This window comes from Numida meleagris, chromosome 3, assembly GCF_002078875.1.
Source record: "Numida meleagris isolate 19003 breed g44 Domestic line chromosome 3, NumMel1.0, whole genome shotgun sequence".
Lineage (NCBI taxonomy): Eukaryota > Metazoa > Chordata > Aves > Galliformes > Numididae > Numida > Numida meleagris.
Window position 1 is genome coordinate 44,978,532 of NC_034411.1, and position 17,538 is coordinate 44,996,069.

The 17,538-nt window shown below is 40.4% G+C and overlaps 1 protein-coding gene across 2 annotated transcripts in view; it reads left to right on the forward strand.

Moving 5' to 3' along the window:
- PRKN (parkin RBR E3 ubiquitin protein ligase) overlaps positions 1 to 17,538 on the forward strand; it is a 712,245-nt gene that overhangs the window by 221,165 nt on the left and 473,542 nt on the right. For both annotated transcript variants that reach the window (XM_021391068.1, XM_021391066.1), the window contains exon 3: positions 6,129 to 6,366. In XM_021391068.1, coding sequence (XP_021246743.1) covers positions 6,129 to 6,366 — 238 coding nt within the window. The remainder of the gene's footprint in view (positions 1 to 6,128; positions 6,367 to 17,538) is intronic.

The window sequence follows — 17,538 nt, forward strand, 5'->3', positions numbered from 1 at the left end:
TCCTGACTTAGCATTTGGCAAATACAGTTAGGGCTGTGAAAACCGTACAGAATGTGAATTTTTACCTAGGCGTGTTTATGGAATGTCTGTGACAATTTCTTATGTAGGAGCATTTTTCTGAATTCTACTAAACTTCATTTGGATCTGTAAAAATAATTATTTTGCCTTCATCATTCTCTAACTGGAGGAAGCGTGTCCTCTATCTTAATTACCGTACGTGAATATCAAGTTAAGTCTTTCCGAATGAGAAGATTTTTTAACGCTGTTGTGTTTTGGGAAGAAAGTTTCAGAGACCTTACAGTGTCGAACACAACTGGAGTGTGGGTACGAGATTAAAAAAAAACACCCCAGTGAAGCCACAGTGTGTGTGGCTTATGTGGTAAACAGTAAATCACTGTATCCATTTTAGTTTGATGGTTTTGCAGAACAATGTTTTATCCACTGTATCACATTGAGAATTTCCGAATCTAATTTTAAAGGTTCTGTGGTGACGTATTATTTCCTTCCCCCTTAAAGAAAGCGATTTACTATATTCCATACCATCTTACTATTCCAATTGCCTGCCTGCAGTCCACTGCATTTCTTACTGTACGCATTTAAAATGCAGTGATTCTCTCGTTTTCACGTTGTTGCTTCCAGTGTCCCTGTTAGCCAGTGAACTTAGAACACCCAATGCTCTCTTTCCTTAATTTGTGGTAATAGCCTGTCTCTGGATCTCTCCTACTTGTCCTTAGAATGATGCCAGCTTTTGGATTTAGAAAGCACTACATCCTTTTTCATAACATGGTCTCTATATGTTAACTTTTGTTGTATTTCTTTTCTTTGGTCAGTATTTATGTGTCTTGGTTTTGTGATTTTTGTTGTCGGTATTCCACATCATAATATCATGTAAAGCACTGGTAGTTCAAGTGTTAATGTTCTGGTCCATGTACTGCTGTTTCTGGGTGCCTGGTTCTCAGAGTAGGAGGGGAGGAGCTGCATTCTCCGGGGGTCTTTGCGCCCGGAGCAGTGGGTAAGGTGGAGCTGCCCAGTAGGCCTCAAGTCTCTCTCTCGCTTTGTTCACTGCGGAGAAGCATGCGGTTCCCCTGCAGTTTACAGAGTAATGCCTCGGTTTTGGACACTCTCTCTCTCTCTCTCTCTCGTTTTGTTTGATTTGTTGGCCTCATTTCTGATATATTTAGTAAATTAATGTTCCTCCTCAGATTGTTGCTGCTGTTTTGGTTTAGGCTCGTCTACTATTCCCCTACCCTTCCCCCTTCTTTTTTTCCCAGGGCGTGGGTCTGCAGGTCCCCTTCCTCAGTAGCCATGGGACTTGTCCGGGCCAGCCCGTAAACCACTGACACCTTTTTTTTTTTTTTTTCTCTTTTCTTTCTTTCCTTTCCAGGCCAGTGGGCCTGTGGGCCTGCTGTCCCCCTGTTGTGGACCCAGATAGATCCAGAGATAACTCCGTGACATTAAGTAATACAAGAACTGAATAGGAGGAGATTATAAAAATTAGAGTAAAAATTTTCTGCTAAGTGAAGGATTTTCTGCCCTTTCATTACATTTATTTGATTATGTATTGTTTTCAGTACTACATCTATTTTCCTTATTTCTGTGCATTGTTTGGCATCCACAATCTTCTTGATACTGAACAAGTACAGTAAAGTGTAACTCTGAAAATGTTTAAAAGCTGAACTCAAGTCAGTTATAGATACATTTCAGAGCATCATAAATAGCAAATAGTCTCTGGGTACTGGAATTCGAATGCTAAGTGTTCCATGTGATTTAGGTCCCCTGGTGTGCTAAATTTTTCACTTGCCCATTTGGTGCAAAATTTCATTCATGCCACTCAGTAGAAAGAATTCACTCAAATGGATGGCAATATCAGATTAGGGTGCTGATTTGCTTCATTATTTTTATGATGTGATTACTTTTTGTATTTCCCCTTGCCATGATCTGCTAAAGAATCTGTAAGTCCAAATGTTTGATTTTTCCTTCTTCTTCAAGTAGGTAAATATGTCAAATCTTTTTGAAAATCTTGCTTCCTTTTTCGTGAATAGTACGTTTGTATTTTTTTATCTATTCTCTATTTTGAAATTCATTAACTTTTCGTCTTTTCTTCCAGTGCAATAAAGGTGTTTTATTTTTATTTTCTGTTGCTTTCTTCTTATTTGAGTCCTGAGATTTGAGATTGAGGAATGAAAATAGCATTGTTGTTCTTCCATTTGATTTCCTTTCTGCATCTGCTGCTTTGATGACTTGGTCTCTGTCCTACATAGTGAGATATCGACAGCAATAATATAGTGATGTTTGGTTGGGGTCCCTCTTCTGGGAATTTCATATGTGTTTTTTTTATGGGTTTGTTTAGAAGGTAATCTTGAATGTCTCCTTACACTATCCATGACAAAAGATTTTCCCATAAAGTTGGTACATCCTCTGCACTTTTACAGTGGTCCTACTGCTTTAAAGAGGTATGTTTTGGTATTGGATTCTGCAGATCTTTTTTTATTATTCTGCAAATGAATGAGCATTCTTGAATGTTTCTGTTCTTATCTGAATCTCTTACCTAGTGACATTGAGCACTCTATCCACTTAATCTAAGTAGGCAGCAATTAGGTGAATTTATGTTTTTTTTCTCTACAGGCCCTAGGGATTCACTGGCAAAGAGATGTCTCCCCAGATATCAGAAGGATTTTAAACTGGATTTTAGGTAGTGGTCTGTGAAGAATTTCTGTTTGGTCACCAGTGATGGAAAAAAAGAACAACAAAAGCAGTAACCAGTAGTTAAGCACAAGAAATTGTATTTTTTCTTTGAAATCCAAACTTTCAAATTAAAATTATTCTCTTCTCTATTGTATCTTCAAATTAGAGGTTTCAATATTAAATTTTGTTGTACTTCAGAAAAAGTAATATGACTTCTCTCGTGGGCTGTGTATTTGTTGGATGGAGATTACTTCTTTCAGCATTGGCATTACTATCAAAAATTGTTGTCAAAAAGATATCAAGCAGAAGCCTGTCAGAACCAGAGAATTTCAGGGTTACTGAAACACTGTCATCTCTTCCATCTTGATAATTTAGCACAATATTCCTTCATGGCCTTATGGTCAACCCACAGCTGTCAGCACTGAAGAATAGTTTGTTAGTCATTCTGAGTGTGCTAATTTAGCTATGTGAAGTTCAACTAAAGAAGTCAGAAAGAATATGAAAACAAAATGGTTTGGATGAAAAAAGTTTCTGCTTCATCTGTTGCGAATTCATTTCTCCAAGTTGGACAAAGACTGCTCTCTGTAAGGAAACAGTCCTTAATATTGGGTTTCATCACTTTTGGATCTTCTCAGCTCCTTTTGCTCTCATGAACATAGAAGCTTCGTAATCAGCAATATATATGCTTACAGTATTTCCCTTTGGAATATGGATTGTAGGCATTAATTTGGATCAACAGATGTGGCAATATCTCTGCAATCATTAATAATAGGTGTTCTCTGAAGAAATGTCTCCTGAGGCATAAAACTAATACATGAAGAAAATGAAAGTGACATTGACATAAACAATCTTATCTTAGATTTGTGTTGCATTAGTAACTGAAAGCAAAATCTAAAAATGTACAGAAATATTTCAGTTCCAACTTTTTTTTTCTCAGTGCTAAAGCCTGTGGACCTAGTCCTTCTGCTGTCCATGCAACGTAGACTGCTGTAAGGCATGAATAATCCTAAATCTGCAAACTTTTTGTTGATATTCTTATCCAGGTCGCTCACAATTAAGTTATCATCTCTTTTCTTGTAGTGTCTTCTCACTTGGAAAGGCTGAGAAATGTTTTCTTCCTATAAACCCAAGCCAAATTCATTTCAAATGTAGTCAGAAACAACTTTACAAAACTGATGATTTAGGATTTCTGTGTTTGTTACTGCTTGGTTACTTTCATATTAAGTATACTCAGTGTGCAAATCAAAGGATGTTGTTTGTCATTTCTAGCTGCTACCTTTGAAAACTTATCCTGGGATCTGCTAATTAAGCTTTCCTCTGTCTATAGTCTATGCTGTTATCACAGTAGGGATGCTCAGTGTTCCAAAGTTTGCTCTTGTTTTTTACAAAGAGATGCCAGAATGCTGAAGTGCAACATGTTCACCTTATTTGTTCTTCAGTGAATAAACTAAGTTTTAAAAGTAAAAACTCTATTAAATGAAAGCCAGGAATAAGTTGTTGCCATGATCATATGGATGTATAATTACCCAAAATGCAATTTTTACATCTTTTTTGAAGTATGCGGTGCTAGACATTATTGGCGAAAGTAGTAGATAAGGTAGACTTTATTTTGGCAGCCCTTACTTTATTTCTAAACTAACCACATACCTCCCAGCCTTCAAAATCTGGAACAGAACGTATACTTTTTAAAGATCAGTTTATTTAGTCCATGCATCTAATATGTACAACGGTCAATATCATACAATGGATTGAAAAATGTTGTGGCTTTGTTTTGTGAGGGTTTTTCCTTTGATTTGAGGAGCTCTTGCCATCTCTCTCATTCTCATTGTTCCATGCCCACTTGGACTGTAGCACAATGTCAAGCTATGAACTGAATCAGGGAACTTAAAAGAAGAAACACACTGAAAAGGGCAGAAGACGGTGAGAAAAAATAAAGAAAGGCAGGACAAGAACTACTTAAGCAAGCTAAACTCCCAGAAGAGATGCTCATTACAACAGGGTTTAACTGATTGTCTATTGATTAAGGGGTTTCAACGTTGCAGATTTTATATATATATATCTATTTTGCTTTGAAATTCTAGCTGTAACTGAGCATATCACTTTGGAGCTCCTCATTCTCTTAGGTTATTAATTTCATTATTAATTTCTCATAGGTTATTAATTTCTCTAGTACCATTCAATATACTGAGAAATTTCAGATTGACAATTGTGTTTGGGGTTTTCTGTTGATGAATAAAATTATTAAGCTAGTTAAATAGATATTATTAAAATGTTATGGGCAACAAGGTGAACATAAAGGAGACTTTTAATGTCAACATGATGTTTTAAAGTTAAAATCTAATGGCTGCTTGTTTTGAATATTAAGTTTAAAGAGTCCTTGCTCTGAAAACTCTTTACAGACTTACTACTGCTTTACTGAGAAGAAAATGTGTTATTAAAAAATCCAAGTTAAAAAACCAGGTTTCCATCTTTTAGAACTATGCTCCATAAGAATGAAAGGGTGAAGAGAGAAGTACTGAGAGGTAATGTATGAGACTAAAGTAAAACCACTGAACAGAAATTATGAGAGCAGGGGATACGAAGTGGTAGAAGAGAGAGCAGGACAACGTCCTAAGTGGTACTAAAATATCTGTAAAGGCATCTTTTGCAATTAAAAGTGCATGTATGAACTGCAAATACAAACTAGAAATCAAACCTTCTGTTTTTCTAAGACATAAGATCTGAAAGGACTGACTGTCTCTGATGAGAACTGAGGAAGCAGAGGTACTCGTGCATATGTAAGATCTCTTGGGCTAAAATGTAGCACACTAAAGCAGACATGACATGCTCCACAAGCTTTCTCTAATTCTGAAGACAAGAAGTTGAATTTCATTTTTGAAAAGAATAGAGATGGCAAATTGAGACTGCATCTAAACCCAGATTTAGATTGAAAATTACATTAGAGAGAAGAAATGGGTGTGAGGTTTCATCAGTACCATCATCATCCCTGTTTCTGTTTACAAAAACACTTTGAAGCACTTTGGTCATGAGCTTTCCATGATTGTCAATTTGACCGTAAACTGCTGTTGAAGAGAGTGTATGAGCATTATCTGTACAAATGCATTTTATGTTGAATATTCTTAGTACTTGATTTAATAGTACTCTGTCTGGAGTTCTTCCTTTGTGCCAATAAATCCAGACGTACTTAGAGCTGTTTGCTCTGGTCTACCATTTCTTTGTTAAATGTTCCAAATTTGTAAGTGTTGTGACCCTTTTGCCAATGCAAGTAATCCTAATTCTAGCAATGCAGACTTGTCAGTTTCCTTTAAACTCCATTACTGCACTCTGAAATTCTACACAAAATGGTTTGGAGACCATTTAACAAATAACAAATTGGAGATAGAGGGATTTTGTCCCTTATGCCGCAATTAATTATTTACTGAGATTTTGGTTTTGTGTTGCAGAATTGTGACCTGGTCCAGCAAAGCATCGTTCATATTGTTCAGAATCCACAGAAGAGTAGTGATAAGGATGAGACAGAAGATAACCATGCTGGAGGCATTCTAAAAACATTGGAAAGAGTACCTGAAAGTCTAACTCGTGTAGATCTCAGTTCCAGCATCCTCCCATCACTGTCTGCAGGGTTGGCTGTTATTCTGGATACTAAAGAACCCAACATTTCTCCCCCCTCTGAAAAAACAGGTAAATCAGTTATTTGGTACGCAGAATCATCGAATCGTTTGAGTAGGAAAGGACCTTTAAAGGTCATCTGGTCTAACTCCCCTGCAGTGAACGGGGACATGCACAGCTAGATCAGGTTGCTTAGACCCTGGTCCAGCCTGACCTTGAATGTCTCCAGGGACAAAGCATTTCAATACTCAAACCAAAAAATTAAGTTTCTTTCTTAGGGTGAACAGTTTTATACCACAGATGAAAAGCACAGTATATGGTTTCTTTTAGTTTTTGAACAAAAAAATGCAACTGTATTAAGAGGTGATAAAGAGCTTACTCGTAGCAAAATAATTTTGCTTTATCCGCTTTAGCGGATAAACTCAATGATTTCTTTCATTATTCCTATCTCTAAAAAGTCATCATCAACAACAAAAACACCAAAAGCACACACAAAAAAAAACCAGAAGTATATTGGCAAGCAAAAAATAGTCCCTCTAAAATTTCCATAATTTAAGCTGCCTTCACTAGAATGTTGGGAAGCTTTTGCGCTGCAAATGTGTTTAATTCCCAATCTGTTGTAATGTTTTCATACCCTTGCATTTTATAAAAAATATTTCTATACAGTGGGCTTCTTATTTATAGAAACATAGCTGGTCCAAAACATGGTGATGGTTCATACTGTGGATTTGAGTAGTTCTTCACCCACCAAATTATTACTGAGAATATTTTTTCTTCATTGTGAGAAATGGTCTGAGGCACAAATTACATCACTGTCAAATGGATTGTGCTGTAATAATTAAAATGGTTCTGGAGAGATGTGTACAAGTCAGAAAGAAATACAATAATGTTTTAGCTACTACTTCTCAGAGTAACCCGCTCCTACAGATGCAGTCTGACTAATCCTTATTGAATACTGTGTTTGTCTCCAATGAAGAAAAATCATTCTGTGGAATACCAGACTCTCAGTGTTGATTTCTGGTCTTTCTATGAAAGACGTATTTTTGGAATGATTAGTATGGATGATAGTAGCAAACACAGAGGTCCAGGGTACAGAAGAGTGTTTGTAAATATGACACAGAGATACTTCTGTATCTAACCTGACCACAAAAATAATCATGCTTAACTGGATAGCTTCTAAACTGTTAGTATAACTTTTAGAAAATTTCTTAAGTAACTCATGCCAAAAAAAAATGGAACGGTCACATAAGTGTTTCACAACTGACTCGATCAACCCCTCACTGCCAGCTGATGATGAATGAGTGCAGTTTAGGAACAAATTAGTGCCCAGCTTAATGATCCACATCTCTCATTCTCCATGAATAATAAGATAAGTGGGGAGCATGCCAATTTAAATCTGTTAAGGTAGGGACAGAGTTTCAGGCTGGGCCTGCAGTCTAAGGCAAGGCAATGGTGTTAGCTCCTTAATTCTTTTTCACTACTGTACATGATATTTGCATGAAATTAATATTAGTGTTTGACTTTACAGTATAGTTTATACATATGTAAGGCATTTTAAAATGTGCTATGTAGTGCATTTTTCCATAGTCTGCAAATTCTGTGAAGCTGTGCACAAACAGATAGGTATCTTCTGCTGCAGCAAATATTTTCACAGCAAAAGGACAACTGAAGAAAAAAGCACTGAGAGTATATGTGGTCTAGTTTTATCTGTCATTATGTTAAACAGGTGGGTTTTTTTGCTTGTTTGTTTGTTTGTTTGTTTTGTCGTAAGGGAATAAACAGCTTCCTGTAATGACTGACAGTTCTGCCTGGAAGGATATTAGTGAGAAGGTTTTTTTAAATGCCTGTTATCTTCTCCTTGGCTTGTTATGACTCTCACAATGAATACTTGACCTTGCCTCTACTCAGCTCTACTTTTGTTCGGTATGGAGGATTTTTATGTTTTTGTTGTTACTGGAACTGGAGGTGGGTTAATCTGTAGTCACATCATTCATTGAGGTTAGGACTAGTCTGGGTTAAAAATGATCCAGCAAGGACATAAAAAAAGATGAACCCAGAGATCATTTTTTCAGTCAACTTTACTGTATACTAACATTTGCTTTTACGCAGTTGTGATGAGTAACAGTAGTGGGAATGAGCGGCTGAGGGCTACATATGCCACCACTTCTGCTTTAAATACTTTTAAAGCTATTCTGTTAGAAAGTGGATGGTTGTTGTGATTAACCTAAAACAGAAACCTATCCAGTAAAACCAAGCATTATTTTTTTTCTGTGTGTGAGATCAATGAACAGAGGGCAATTTAAACCTACAACTTAGAGGCAGATGATTAATTGATTATTATTTTGTCTAACGCTCTACACAGCTATTCTGTAGTTGCAGTGATAACCACTGTGAGGCCACTTCTCGTTCAGAAGTTCACGCTATTTCTGTTTGTTACCATAGGATGCTGATCCTGTACCACTTAACCAGCTTTCGTTTTATTTTGCCTGCCTTTGAATTATAAGGAAGAAGGTTTGTGGATAACTTTTGCATGGCAAAAGCTTCTCTTAGAAGCTTCTCTTAGAAGCTTTTGCAGCATTTGAGTGGAATAATATTATTTTTGAAGTACTGAATTGGAGATCAATCTGTAGAATTTTACCAGAGAATCAAGGAGAGAACTCTTGTTATACTGTATTGCTGCCATGTATGTACATTTATGCAGTATGCATTTATAGTATGAACTGGTACATTTGATCAGACAAATGCCCTTATGGCCTGGCATCCTGTCCCAACTAAGGGTCATTATTTGCTCCTTGCAGAAGAGCACAACAGAATATTTTCTTCCCAGCTCACCGCCTCCTTAGTTGCAAGTAATGAGAGCAATTTTTGATTTGTCTGGAGAACCATCTTACATATATTGTGTTTGGAATGTACAAAACATGTTTGACCATGAGAAATTCCGAAGTTTGACAGTCATTAACAGACTGAAAAAAATGTGAAAATAGATGTAAATTATCTCTGCATCAAGAATTTCCATGCTTCCTCTCTTTTCAGACAAAGGTAATAGCAATGCATTTGTCTGTCTGCTGGATAACACCTTGTATGATTTTTAATGAGCATGAAAAAAAATCTGACTTAGCTGGGCCAAGCTGTAAAGTGTCGCAGAAAGAATAGCTGATTCTCTTCCACCTAGTTAGGAAATGCTTTACCAAAACTTAATATTGGTTGAAACCTGCTGTCCTTGCATCCAAGAGAAAAACAAGTTAGGAGAAGGGTAAACCAGTAATTAGCAAAACCGCCGTGCTGTCAGTGCTTAAAAGCAGGAAGTGATAACTATTTTCAGCTCTAAATCAGAGTCAGATTTGTGAAAGATACAGGCAGAAGCTTTTAGAAGAAAAATCCAGAATTTAGAGTTTGGGTAGTGAGAACTGTGCACACTTCTAAGAAAAGCTCTGAAGAAATAATAATGAAGAAAAAATTATCTAGGGATACTGTCAACAGTATATGAATACATCTTGAATAGTATTTTGTTGATTGTGTGTTGAAATTTCTGTATTTTCCTCTGTAATTGTTATTACATTTTATTAGGATTCTTTTAATTGAAACATCTAAGAGGATTTGATTTTTTTTCTGTCAGGTTTTTTGAAGTAAATGAGCAGTGTAAGCTCCTGGTGTATTTTAAAATTACTGAACAGTTTTCTAAAACTTTTGCTTTCTAGACCAGGGAACAGCATGATGTACATCTCCACCTCCCCATTTTCATGTGGCATTTGGTTGAGTACCCCTAGACTGAGAAGTACATCTGCAGTTTTTTCTTACCTCTTTTAGAGAGTGCCATCAAAATGTAAACATTGATCCATCCAAAATGGCCTCCAGCTCTACAAGAGCATCTGTATTGATACTCCGGGAGATGAGGCTTTGTAAGCATTTAGCAACTGAACCAGACAATACTAAGAGAAGTGCAACAATAAACTTACTTTCTCATGGCCTACTTTTTCTTTTTGGTATGACAAAACAAAATATCTAAGAATTTGCTATTTCCTTAGAAAAAAAAATAAATCCATATATTTTTTTTTTCCTGCTGGCATTTAGCTCTATTTTTAAATGAGAAATTAATCAGTGTAAAGATTTTTCCCATGGTATCTTTGTAGCAATCATTTGTGGATTAATTATAAAATAATTTATTGAATTAATTGTACCTTAGGTGTATGGTATTGCAAATCCATAGTTTGAGTGAGGGAAATCAGTATTCTCTTTAATTCACATTGTTTAATTAGGTTCTTGTTTTTTTCTATCAAAATCTTGTTCTAAAAACAAATGTTCAGAGTATTTGCACTGACTTTTTTGAGATAGTAAACCACCATTTAATGGTGGTAACATGGTTCTTATGGTAGTTCTTTTGACAGACATCCATTTGAATGAGAGTCATATTGCTATAGAAGAAAAAATAGTAAATTACATAATGGTGACCAATGTGTTGTTTCAGTAGAAACATTTAAGTAACTATTTAGATTACTGTAATATTTTCAGATTTGGTGCACTGATAATTTTCTTTGTATTCGGATTAAAATGCATTATGCCATTGTGCTTTATTCTACATTTGATTCAGTGTTTCTAAAATACACTGTTTTACAAACTTTTAAATATGAAATGGAAAATCAATGTGAAGATCAATCTACATCCAGAAGAGGAAAGGAACTAATTTACTTATTTTAGAAAAGCAGAACAGAGTATCAATTCAGCAGTAATATACTAGTTCTGATTTTGACAAATACTTTCTGAGAAGTATGGGTGCATTCGTCTTCATTACACAGTGGATGGGCACACTATATGTACGATTCAGTTGCAACTGAACAGAGCTCACTGTGATTGAGTATGTAGAGGTCTGATAAATAAGGCCAATTTCAAACTTTAAAAGAAAGCTTTACAAAGTTCCTACATTAACAACTCACACTGTGCTAATGGTTAGCTTTGGAAATGTTAATCATTAGCACTGCATGTTCATTACATACACCGAGCATTTTAACTATTAGAATAAGAACATATATCCTAAATTTTCTGTGAGTATACAGTATTATGGAGCCAATGCCTATGCACTTAGTAATCACAGAAGTTGAAGCGATGAGGCCTGAGAACTCTTTGCCAAGAGAAACTGGGACAAAAGCAGACTTTTGTTTATTTCTCTCCAGATTTTCTCTACACATTTGATGTTTTTGGACTACTTGCCCCCTTTCCAAAAAGCAATCTCAACTGCATCTGTTACTGCTTATCATTCCTGGGTGTTCCATACCTCCAAGATGTTCTTCCCATTTGCAGTTTCTATGCCTATGTGTTTGGTTTTTCAACTTTTTGTCACTTGGATGCTTCCTGTGATCAACTTTAAACATCTTTGTCCCTCTGATGATCACATTAATCCCATACATAATGCAAAATACTCAATCATTGTGCCTGTGTTGTCACAGTGTTACAATATGCTTTTAAGAGGTAACCATACTTTGATTATGTGCATTGAAAGTAGGAAAACTCAGGTGTGTACTAAGAGAAGAATATGACCAAAACATTTTGTATGGTGCAGTGAGATAACATTTAATTTTAAATTAATTTCACTGAGTATTTCTGTTGCATCAAATTAGAGTTTCTATGAAGTTTTAAGTGTTTCCAGACTGATTGGAAAATGTTGTATTGCAGAAATTCTCAAACTGTGATCCATATTTGAAGCTCTGATATCCAGAAGGGTTTTCATTGGTGATCCATTGAGACAATGGTCACAGAGATCGAGCTTCATTTACTCAATTTCAACTGCTAAAATATATACTAACAAGTTACACCTCTCGATTATTTACTGGGTTATTATTGGTGGATTCTGTATTGTAATGCTTGGAGATAACAGAGTGCAAGTTTATAAGGAAGTGCTTTCAGTTAAAAGTTATTCAAAGTATGGTAATTTTTCTGAAACAGTGCTGTTTTTTGATGCATGGCATAAAAGAGGTTTTGTGGATACAAGTCACATCTCAGTCAGAAAAGAGCTATTATGCAAGATCAAACCAATTGTCTATCTAAACCTAGTTATCTTCCTCTTTTAATACTTACCTGTCTTGTATCCAATTCATCAAAAGAAAGCAAGTGTTCATATTATTTAATATTTAGAGAAGGAGTATTCCTTTTTTTAAGTAATCACCTCTGTCTGATTATCCTTCAAGTCTACTCTCTGGGTAAGTTGATGTAGACGATAATGGTGTTCTTTAATTTGACCTTCTTTGAAACAGCACTTCCTAAACAATCTCCAGTGTCAATTCATGGGCAAATTGGAGAACAGAGGGAGAGTTTTCACCCAACTAATTAACTGCTGCTAATTATCATATAATCATAGAATCCTTAGAGTTGGAAGGGACCTTTAAAGATCATCTAATCCAACTCCCCTGCAGTGAACAGGGACACCACAGCTAGATCAGGTTGCCCAGGGCCTTATCCAGCCTTGCCTTGAAAGTCTCCAGGGATGGGGCATCAACTGCAACACTAGGTAACCTGTTCCAGTGCCTCACCATCCTTACTGTAAAAGATTTTTTCCTTATATCTAACATAAATCCACCCTCTTTGAGCTTGAAACCATTTCCCCTTGTGCTCTCACCACAGATTCTGCTAAAGAGTCTGTTCCCTTCTTTCCTGTAGCTCCCCTTTAGATACTCAAAGGCCGCTATCAGGTCACCTTGGAGCCTTCTCTTCTCCAGGCTGAACAGCCCCAGCTCTCTCAGCCTGTCCTCATAGGAGAGGTGTTCCATTATGTGGATCATTTTTGTGGCCCTACTCTGGACGTGCTCCAACAGGTCTGTGTCTCTCCTGTGCTGAAGACTCCACATGTGGACACAGTACTCCAGGTGAGGCCTCACCAGCACAGAGTAGAGGGGCAGGATCACCTCCATCACCCTGCTAGCCACACTTCTTCTGATGCAGCCCAGGGAAGTAGCCCTTGATCGCCGAGGTTAGCTGTTTCGGCACTGTCCCAGCCAGAATCGCAGCGACTGAGTGAGGTACAGGGGGGTTTTTGATTGATTCCTTTACGCAGGGACCCCTGAGCTAATGGAGTGGCCCAGCAGCTCTCGCGAGAGCGGCTGATGTGGCGTGGGCGTTGCCAGGGCAACGGCCCTGCATCCATGCCCCTTGCCTTATAAAAAGCCTCTGGGGCAGAGCAGGGGAGTTCGTGTGCACGTACCACAAAGGCCGTTCAAACTCGCTGAAACAGTAAGCCACTCGTTCACGTGACTACACAGTTAGGGGGCCTGTTATATCACTATTTTGGGAGTGGTAAGTGCAGTGGCACCTGTTAACAGGCTGGTAACACGGTCAGGGCGGAACCAGCGCTATCGGCAACAGGGAGGACCAGACCAGTTGCACCTCGTTAAGGTTGCTCTAGTCCGTGCTAGTGTCTGCTGGCTTGCCATGGCTGCCCCCCAGCGGAAGGCTATTTCCAGGAAAAATGCGGGGACCCAGACTGAGGTCCCATACACAGATTAAAGGGTGGCTGCTGCCAAGAAAAATGAGGAGACCCAGATGGAGGTCCCACAGCAACATGTTAGTACTCAGGTTTTTGGCTGCAGTGAGTGCTTGAGCTTGGCCCTTGCAGTGCAGGGCGATGGAGAAAGCATGTGTGTCAGATGCGACCAGCTAAATGATTTACTTAGCCTGGTGGCTGATCTGAAGGAGGAAGTGTAGAGGCTGAGGAGTATTAGAGAGTGTGAGCAGGAGATTGATCGGTGGTGCCAGTCCCTACCATCCCTGAGATCAAGGTAGCCAGCTGCGGCCCTGCATGAAACATGTCACCCCCTACCACCTTGCAAACAGGTAACAAGGGGGAACCAGCAGGCAGACAGTGTTCCTGCTGCAGTGATCCCCCTGTCCTCTCCCCCACCTAACAACAGTGATGAACTGGGGGGCAGGGGGCAATGGCAAAAGGTCCCTGCTCGGTGGTGCAGGCGCACCTGCCCAGTGATTCTCCTCCCTCCTCAGCTGCCCCTGCAGAACAGGTACAGTGCTCTGCGGAAACAGCTGGACAGTGGTGGAGATGATGGTTCTCCCCACTTGGAGGTGTCTCCAAAGCCCAGCAGGACTACCCCTAACATTAAAACATCCTCAGCAAGGAACAAAAGACGAATCATTGTTGTTGGTGACTCGGTGCTGAAGGGAGTGGGAGGCCCAATATGTAGACCTGACCCTCTACACAGGGAAGTCTGCTGCCTCCCGGGAGCCTGGGTTAGAGATGTAAGGAAGAAACTTCCGTCCCAAGTGCGGCCCTCGGATTATTATCCTCTGTTGTTGTTTCAGGTAGGCAGGGATGAAATACAAAGAACTTCCCTTAGAACCATGAAAAAGGACTTCAGAGCCTTAGGGCGTCTGGTCAAGGGTTCAGGAGCACAAGTTGTGTTCTCCTCTATCCCTCCAATTATAGGGAATAATAAGAGATTAAACATGATGGGGCAACAGATTAATATCTGGCTCCAAGCCTGGTGGGCCCGGCAGGGGTTTGGGTTTTTCGACCTCGGCTCAATTTACACGAGACCGGGCCTGCTGGCATCCGATAGGAGTAGCTTATCCCACTGGTGGAAAGGGGTTTTATGGTGGGAATTGGGAAGGTTCATTGAAAGGGCTTTAAACTAGGTATGAAGGGGGGTGGGGGTGAAACCAGGGTCACTAGTAAGGACCCTGTATGAAATGAACCAGTGCTTCTGGGAGGGGCTTGTGCTAGTAAGATCCCACAGCCTTGCGGGGGGAATGAGGAGGACAACACACCCTTCTGTAGGAAGAACACAAGGGATGATGTGAGGTTGGTGGCTATGGTAACACGTGAGCATGGACAAGATGGTATTGGGGCTTTAGGAAGCAGTGGGGGAGAACTTCAGATTTCTTCTGGAAGTTTGAGGGAGGGCCCCTCTAGAAAGGTAGTGTGCCAGAAAGCCCAGCTGAAGTGCCTTTACACTTATGCACGCAGCATTAGGAAATAAGCAGGAGGAACTGGAAACCGTGATGTGCTTGGAAAACTATGATCTGGTTGCTATCACAGAAACGTGGTGGGATGAATTCCACGATTGGAACACTCTGATTGAGGGCTACAGGCTCTTCAGAAGGGATAGACAGGGCAGGAAGGGAGGGGAAGTTGCCCTCTATGTTAGGAAGTGGATAGATTGTGAAGAGCTGTGTCTGAGTAACAGCCACGACCAGGTTGAGAGCTTATGGCTTGAAATCAGGGATCGGTCCGGTAAAGGAGATCTAGTGGTTGGGGTCTGTTACAGGTCACCTGATCAGGGGGAGCCTGTGGACGAGGCCTTCTTGCTCCAGATGCAGGAGGTGTCATGTTTGTGTGCTCTTGTCCTGATGGCGGATTTCAACCACCCGGATATTTGCTGGGATAGCGGCAAGGTGGGCGGCAGACAATCCAGGAGATTCCTGGAGTCTGTTGAGGATAACTTCCTGGTCCAGCTATTAGATGGACTGACCCGAGGTGAAGCCTTACTGGACCTGGTGCTCACCAACGTGGAGGAGAGCATTAGAGGGGTTAAGATTGGAGGCAGCCTGGGCTGTAGTGATCATGCCTTGGTGGAGTTTGTGATCTGGAGGAATGCAGGCCTGGCAAAGAATAAAGTCAGGACCCTGAACTTCAGGAGAGCGAACTTCCGGTTGCTCAAGGAACTGCTGGGTGGAATCCCCTGGGAAACTGTCCTTAAGGGCGTAGGAACAGAGCAGAGCTGGCAGTTCTTTAAGGACACTCTCCTGAGAGCGCAAGAGCTCTCCATTCCCCAGTGAAAGAAATCAAGCAGAGAAGGCGGGTGACCGGCATGGCTGAGCAAGGACCTGCAGCTTAAACTGAGGGAAAAGAGGGAAATGTACAGGAAGTGTAAGCAGGGTTGTGTAGCCTGGGGGGAATATAGGGCTGTTGTCCGCATGTGTAGAGATAGGATCAGGAAAGCCAAGGCACAGGTAGAGCTAAACTTGGGTAGGGATGTGAAAAATAACAAGAAGGGGTTCTACAGGTACATAGGCAAGAGAAGACAGGTCAAGGAGAGTGTTCACCCTCTGATAAATGAGGATGGAGAAGTGGCTTCCTCAGACATGGAAAAAGCTGAGGTGCTTAATAAGTGCTTTGCCTCGGTCTTCACTGGTGGTCAGGCTCCCCATGTCTGCCAGGATCCTGAACCTCAAGGTGTGGGTGAGAGGAGCGGATTCTGTTCCACTGTAACTGTGGAACAAGTTTGAGACCTCCTCTTGAAACTGAATGTGTGGAAGTCCATGGGGCCGGATGATATCCATCCTAGGGTTCTGAGAGAGACGGCTGAGGTGGTTGCCGAGCCGCTTACAATCATATTTGAAAAATCATGGCTGTCCGGTGAAATCCCCAGTGACTGGAGAAAGGGAAACATTACTCCATTTTTAAGAAACGGAGAAAGGATGACCCGGAGAACTACAGACCGGTGAGCCTCACCTCTGTGCCTGGGAAGATCATGGAGCAGATCCTCCTAGAAGACATGTTAAGGCACATACGTGACAAAGAGGTGATCCGAGACAGCCAGCATGGCTTCACCAAGGGTAGATCTTGCCTGACCAATCTGGTGGCCTTCTACGATGAAGTGACAGCATTGGTGGATGGGAGGAGGGCGATGGATGTCATCTACCTTGACTTCTCCAAAGCCTTTGACAGGGTCCCTCATCACATCCTTCTCTCCAAATTGGAGAGGTATGGATTTGAAGGATGGACTGTTCGGCGGGTTAAGAACTGGTTGGCTGGTCGCAGCCAAAGGGTTGTGTTAAACGGTTCTATGTCAGAGTGGAGGCCGGTCACGAGTGGTGTCCCCCAAGGCTCAGTCCTGGGACCGGTGCTCTTCAGTGTCTTTATCAATGACATAGACGATGGAATCGAGTGCACCCTCAGCAAGTTTGCAGATGACACCAAGCTGAGTGGTGCAGTCGATACATTGGAAGGAAGGGAAGCCATCCAGAGGGACTTGGACAGGCTGGACAAGTGGGCCCATGAGAACCTAATGAGTTTCAACAAGGCCAAATGCAGTGTGCTGCACTTGGGCCAGGGCAATCCCAGGTATTTATACAACCTGGGGGAAGAAGTACTCGAAAGCAGCCCTGCGGAGAGGGACTTGGGGGTCCTGGTGGACGAGAAGCTGGGCATGAGCCAGCAGTGTGCGCTGGTGGCCCGCAGGGCCAACTATGTTCTGGGCTGCATTAAAAGAGGAGTGGTCAGCAGGGAGAGGGAGGTGGTGGTCC